The following is a 6,394-nucleotide window of genomic DNA, read 5'->3' on the forward strand; positions in this document are numbered from 1 at the left end:
AGTTCTCCCTATAGCTCCCCCTATATACGGGGGGAGTTGAAACTCCCCCACATATAGGGTGAGTTTGAACTCCCCCTATATCTCTAATCACACCGTTTCTTCACGATATTAATCTCGTTTGAGTCCCGTAACATGATGATAATGTGTATTATGACAGTATAAATATTGTATGATTTTTTTAAATTTAAAAACATTAAATAAATAGTTAGTTAATGAGTGATAGTATATAGGGGGAATAGATATGAGGGGAATGGTTGGAGAGAAGGAGTTATAGGTGGAGGAATTTTTTAGAGGGAGGTAGTAAAATATAGTAAATAGTACGTTTGGGGGGAGTTGGATGGGGGAATGGTTGGAGATAGCCTTATAGGGTACTAGCGCTACCCGCAGGTCGCATCGGCTGATCGGAATCTCTCCCCTTCCCCAACCCAACCCAATCAATCACTCAAGCAGTGAACAACCAGCCGCCTCCTCCTCCGCAACCTCAACGCCCCCTCCCCCGGCCGCGGCGGCATGGAGGTGAACCTGTCGCGTGGTGCGGTGGCGGCCATGTCGGAGCGGCCGGCGGCGCTGAGGCTGCGCCCGGTGCTGCAGGTGGCGGGCGCGCAGCAGCTTCCGGGGCTACCGCGGAGCGCGGCCTCCACGCCGCGGTGCAGGCTGATGCTCTCGGACGGCGTCCACTGCCTGCAGGGCATGCTCGTCTCCGGCCTGGCCCACCTCGTCGCGGACGGGGCGCTCCGCCGCGGCACCGTGCTCCAGCTCCTCGAGTACCAGTGCTGCACCGTACGGAACCGCAGGTGAAGGATCACTCCTCCTTTGTCCTTCTTACTTTTCGGTTCGTGCTGCCCTAGTTTGCCACGCTCTACCGAGTGTGTCTGCATCAAACACTTGAACATCATACCATGTCTTTTGTGATTCCGTGGATTGTTTGAATACTCAAACATTCCGCCATTCTGAACTTGGGGTTGGTGGATCAATTTCGTACATCTAGGTTCCAACATTTTTTAATTATGTCAGCCTACCTGTTACCGATTTGTGATATTTATTTTTTTGCCAGACCAGTTTGTGGTGCCATCTAGCCATTTAGGACTTGGATTAGTTTTGCACTTAATCCACGCATGCTGAGGGAAGCTTTTATAGGAATTTCGCACCTTGTGCCATTCAGAGAGAACCTGGGGATTTGGACTTTTGCGCAGTTCCACTGCGATTTGGAACTGCATTATGGCGCACAATCAATCTAGTATCACTTCTACTTTTTCTAGAAAAATTCGTTTGTAGAGTACTCAGCAAATCTTAATGGAACATGTTACCTTTACCAAGATCCTGTTGGTATTGTGGGTTTTCAGGAAAAGTTTGTATCAGGACTCAGGCTTGCATACATACTGTCATTCTTTCTGTTGATTCTGACAAAGTTTCTAATGTTCTTGGTTACTGGCTTATTGCCATGGATCCAAGAACATGAAAGCTCTGAGGTGCCATATGTAAATCACTATCATGTGAAGTACTTATTCCTATGCTGAACAAATAGCAGCAGCTCTGCAAATTTTGCAATCAAAGATAGTGCTACACACCTTTTTCTTTGAATGGTTTTATTGCTTCATATCATCATTGATCTTATTTGGCGCAGGAGGAACTGTGTATTTTAGCCATGCTTGCTTTGCGTTTCTTCACTGGATTTCTCTTTTCTGTGTTTAATTAACCATAGCTTTCTGTGGTTATTTTTAAAAAACAAAGAACATCTCATTTCCTGCTCCCACTACATTGAAATTCAACTTTCCCATGTATTCTCAAAACTTTCTTATTGCTTAACGTCAAGCTTATCTTCCATTGTTTGTTTCAGATTTAATTTGTATCATTATCATGAGCCAGGTACTGGTAAATGCTAGAAAATGTGGTTACTTTTTTTTCATCTTCTTGTTGCTAGTTCCATAACTCATTCACTTGTTCATATTGAGTTTATTCCTTGAAACATGTCTGATAATAGAGGTAACAGCATATGTGCCAGTGCCATGATTATGTTGTCTTTCTTTTCATGTCTTTTTGGGAAGTGCTTTTCATAGTTTACAGCTTGAAAATTGAAATAACCATTCCTTTTCTGCTGTTTCTTGAATTCTTTATGCAGGATCTTCATATTTATCCATTTTGAAATATTGCAAACTGAGAGTGCAATGATTGGAAGTCCCAAACTCTATGAGTGTGGACAAGGTGTTCAATGTTCTTGCGGATCCTCAAGTCCTGCAGAGAAAGTTGGTAGTAACTTAACACGTGCCGGTCTGGTTCAGGGTATGTACATGTCAGGTCCTTGTCTTGCTTCAGAGGCAGAAGTTGCCAGGAAAAAGGTTGCTCAAATCAACGATGAGAACTTGGAATGCCCAGGTAATGAAGAACTGGCTATTGTTAAAGCTACTCTTTCATATATAAACACCAAAAATTTCTGTAATACCGTTTGCCCGCTGGTGGTGAATGGTAGGCAATGCAACAGGAAGGTAGGTAGTAATGGCCATGGATGGTGGCATTGTGACAGATGCAACCAGACCTTTGTTAACTGTGATTTTAAGTACATGGTTCTTGTTCAGCTACAAGATTCAACTGGTATGATCTATGCTGTTGTGTCGCAAGAGGCTGGTAAGGAGTTATTTGGTTGCAAAGCAAAGGAACTCTACTCATTGAAACATGAAAAACGAGATCATGCGCAATTTGATGATATAGTTCAGAGGGTACTGTTTCAGCAATATCTATGGAAACTGAAGGCAGAAACAGAGACATTCAATGATGAACAGCTTGCTAAATGGACGATCATCAAGGCTGAAAAGGTCAATCCTTCAACTGAAAGTCATCATCTTCTGAGGGCGATAGGCATGCTTTTGCCAGAGGGTTCGGGTTCAACATCTGCTAATCAAGGTATGGCAGCAGAACTTCCCTGGAAAACAGTTGCAGAAATCACTGATGTTTTAGGATGCTTGGTTCAGCCAGAGTTGTTCATTGTTAAAGCTACCCTCTCAATCATAAACACTGGGAGTTTCTGTTATGCAGCATGCCCATTGGTGGTGAATGGTAGCCAATGCGGTAGGGAGGCTGCTCGTAATAGCGATGGGTGGTGGCACTGCAATTCATGCAACCAGACCTTTGTGACCTGTGACTATAGGTACAGGATTTTAGCTCAGCTACAGGATCCCACGGGTAATATTTATGCCTTTGTGTCGCAGGCGGGTGGGGAGGATATATTTAGCCTAAGTGCAAAAGAGCTCTACTCAATGAAATATGAGAAGCGGGATCATGCCCAGTTTGACAATATTGTAGAGCGTGTTCAGTTCCGTGAGTATCTATTCACGGTGAAGTTGGACAAGGCTGAAGTGGTGAATCCATCGACTGAAAGTCATCGCCTTCTGAGCGTGATCAACAAGCTTTTGCTGGAGAGTTCAGGTTCAGCCTCGGTGCCCCGCACCTCCACTGGCACAAGAACTGTTTTCTCAGGTTTGGAATCCCAAGTCCAACAGAGGGTGCATATCTCCAGCTATGCCATGAACACTGGTGGGGCACGGTATCTTGTCTCTCAGTCTGACAGCAACAGCCAGTAGGTGGGGAGGCCAGGAGAGGGCTTCTACGGCTCGTTGCTGCTCAAATACATCACGGACTAAAGTGTGTCTCAAATGTCATCAGGCAGGGCACTGGACTGAAGACTACCCATGGTAATGCTGCGCTGGTTGCAGTTTATTTCTGTGAAGCTAACATTTTGGTTTGATGCATGGTATCTCTAGACTAAATATGCACAAGGTGTATGAACAATCCAACTTCTGTTTGATGTATGTTGTCAGTTGGATTATATCAGGACTAATGCTAGCATTAGGTAGCATTTTACTTGGCATTGCCGGCTATCTCCTAGGACCATGGAGTATGTTCGTACTCGGAGCTTTAAGTTTACCATCTGGTGGTCTGCTCTTCTGAAGAGTGCTCGAATAATATTGTTGCTTTGTTTTAATACATACTAGCGGTTACTTCTTTCTTCGATTTTTTTAATTTTTAACCTATTTTTCAATTTTATTTTAAAAATAACCCACCTGGATATATATTTGCAGATCTAACCCTTTTGGTCGTGCCGGTCTGCGTGGCGTGACAAAAGCACGCTGTCGCGTCACATGCATTGGCATGACAAGATGTGCCACGTTGGCACGCTTCGGAGCGCTCGGAAGGGGTCTGCCAGCTTATATTCCACGTGTCAACCTTGTCACACCACTCCCACCGGCGTGACAGTACAACTTTGTCACGCCACCCTCGCTGGTGTGATAAGGTTTGATTTTAGAAAAATCATATTTTTTTCATACAAACTCGGATGAAGATGATTTTTATACGAAAATTGTAGCTCTCAATGAGATCTACAACTTTGTAGTTTTGAATTTTTTCATTTGAAGTCATTAAGATAGTTAAATAATTGATTTAAATTTTTGACAGCATATTAAACACTTTACCTCTATCGGATCATCTCTAACTTGACATGTTTATCATGGTTCTACAAATTAAGTTCTATATAATATTTGATATATGAAATAATATGGACTAAATAATAATAGTTCGATAAGAGATACAATGAGAAATCAAACTATATCATCCTTGTGTATGAAATATAATGCAACACCCTAGATATTAATTATAGCTATAAGCTAGATCAAGTATTTTTTTGAAAGATTAAGATCTTAAAATATGATAACAGTTTGAAAAAGATATAAATGTGTAAGTTTTATACTAGTAATTAAGTGGTTTAGATGAAATGAGTACTTTGTTTTCCATCTTATGGCCTTTTTTTCACTGTATCTCCTTTGGTCAGCGCAACACTTATTGATTGCACTGCTTGGTTTGGCTAGCCAAGATCATCGCTCAAGGTGCCTACATGGTCCCACCACTCTAGATATATATTATATTAATAAGCAAGTGTTGTTATAGAAAAAAAAGAGAGCCACCACGTTCGTCGAGATGGTCTAGAAATTTATACATTAATCTAAAAAGGAGAAGGATTTACACAATTGGATTTTACGAAGAACTAATGATCTAAACTGACTCAAGAGGCCATATCATATACAATTGAAAAATATTTAATTTCATAATTAAAGAATTAAAAAAATTAGAATATAATTATAGAGTCCATGCTGTAAGGATCACTGGGGTGTCCGACCCTAGAGGGGGAGGGGGTGAATAGGGTCGCTAATCGCTTTCTATCCTAGTGCTCAATCTATTTGCATAAGATAAACCTAACACGTCCTACACATGCTAGTTATGACTAAGGTTTATTTATGCTACTCTCTACTTACCCCTAAAAGACTTGCAACCTATAGCCAATTCTAATCAAACTAACTAGGAAACGTAATACGGTAAGTAAAGAGGTAAGGGAGAGAATATGCAAACTCCCGTGAAGATACCTAAGACACACGGTTTAACGTGGTTCGGTTAGGACACAAAGTCCCTCCCTACGTCCATGGCCACTTGTCCAACACGAACAAGTGTGATGCCAAGTCTCTTCGCTTGATCACCGTCTTGCGTTTGCCACCAAGGCTTATGGCAAGCAAAGGCTAAGTGGTGCCAAGTCACTAAGACAAGGCCACCGCCACTGTCTCTCTCAAAGCGTCATCAACGGCACCGTCTTCACTATTGGAGCCTCTCACCAAGAGGGGTCTCCTTCCCCGCACAAAGTGTCGTTGTCTCTCCACACCAAGTTAGAGGGTGACACGACGAGTACACGATTGCTTGCCACAGCAAGACTTCTCTCAAGCTAGCTCTCTCAAGAGCTAAGCTAAACAAGTGCTAAGCACTCTCACAAGTGTGCTTAAGCATATATGATGTACAATGAAGCTCTATGGTGGTTGGAGGTGTTCTTCAAGTGTAGTAGGCTTCAGCAACTCCAGCACACACCAAATGAGGCGTGGGGTGGCATATATATAGCCCAACCCCCCAAACTAGTCGTTGGAGGAAAGCTGACAGAAAAAACTCGTAACGCCGGTTAATCCGATGCTCCTCCAATAGCTATCGTCGGTTCAACCGGTGAATGTAATCTGCCCACTTGAGAAACTAGCCGTTAGTTGTACGGGCAATTAACCGACGTATCATCGATTTAACCGGTGAATGTAACTGTCCCATGATTCCTGAAAAACCAACTCTCTGGACAACTGCACCGACGTTCACTTTGCCTTCATCACCGGTTTAACCTGTGCCTGTAAAACCCCTGCTGCTTCTTCGGCCTCCAAGTCCATTACACTGGTGAGTGTAAAACACCCAACGCCGGTTAATCCGGTGCCAAACCCTAGCTCGCAGCTTCTGTGTTCATTGCACCGATGAGTGCAATTTGGTCAACATCGGTTTAACCGGTGATAGCAAATTGTCTTTTCTTTGATCTTTTCGACTTGGATTT

At 42.9% G+C, this 6,394-nt stretch overlaps 1 protein-coding gene across 3 annotated transcripts; it reads left to right on the forward strand.

Moving 5' to 3' along the window:
• Positions 1-382: 382 nt before the first annotated feature.
• On the forward strand, positions 383-4,417 carry LOC120702420 (replication protein A 70 kDa DNA-binding subunit C-like). Of its 3 annotated transcripts, none has more exons than XM_039986230.1 (3): positions 383-794; positions 2,120-2,898; positions 3,031-3,978. In XM_039986230.1, exons 1-3 carry the CDS (start codon positions 511-513, stop codon positions 3,573-3,575), a joined length of 1,608 nt encoding a protein of 535 aa, XP_039842164.1. In that variant the 5' UTR covers positions 383-510; the 3' UTR covers positions 3,576-3,978. The 3 variants fall into 3 exon arrangements, 2 of the variants coding, with proteins under 2 accessions (XP_039842164.1, XP_039842155.1); XR_005686410.1 differs by adding an exon at positions 4,074-4,417 and having other exon boundaries at positions 384-794; positions 2,120-3,686; XM_039986221.1 differs by having other exon boundaries at positions 384-794; positions 2,120-3,978.
• The last annotated feature ends 1,977 nt before the right edge of the window (positions 4,418-6,394 follow it).

The sequence above is a fragment of the Panicum virgatum genome, chromosome 1K (genome assembly GCF_016808335.1).
Source record: "Panicum virgatum strain AP13 chromosome 1K, P.virgatum_v5, whole genome shotgun sequence".
Classification (NCBI taxonomy): domain Eukaryota; kingdom Viridiplantae; phylum Streptophyta; class Magnoliopsida; order Poales; family Poaceae; genus Panicum; species Panicum virgatum.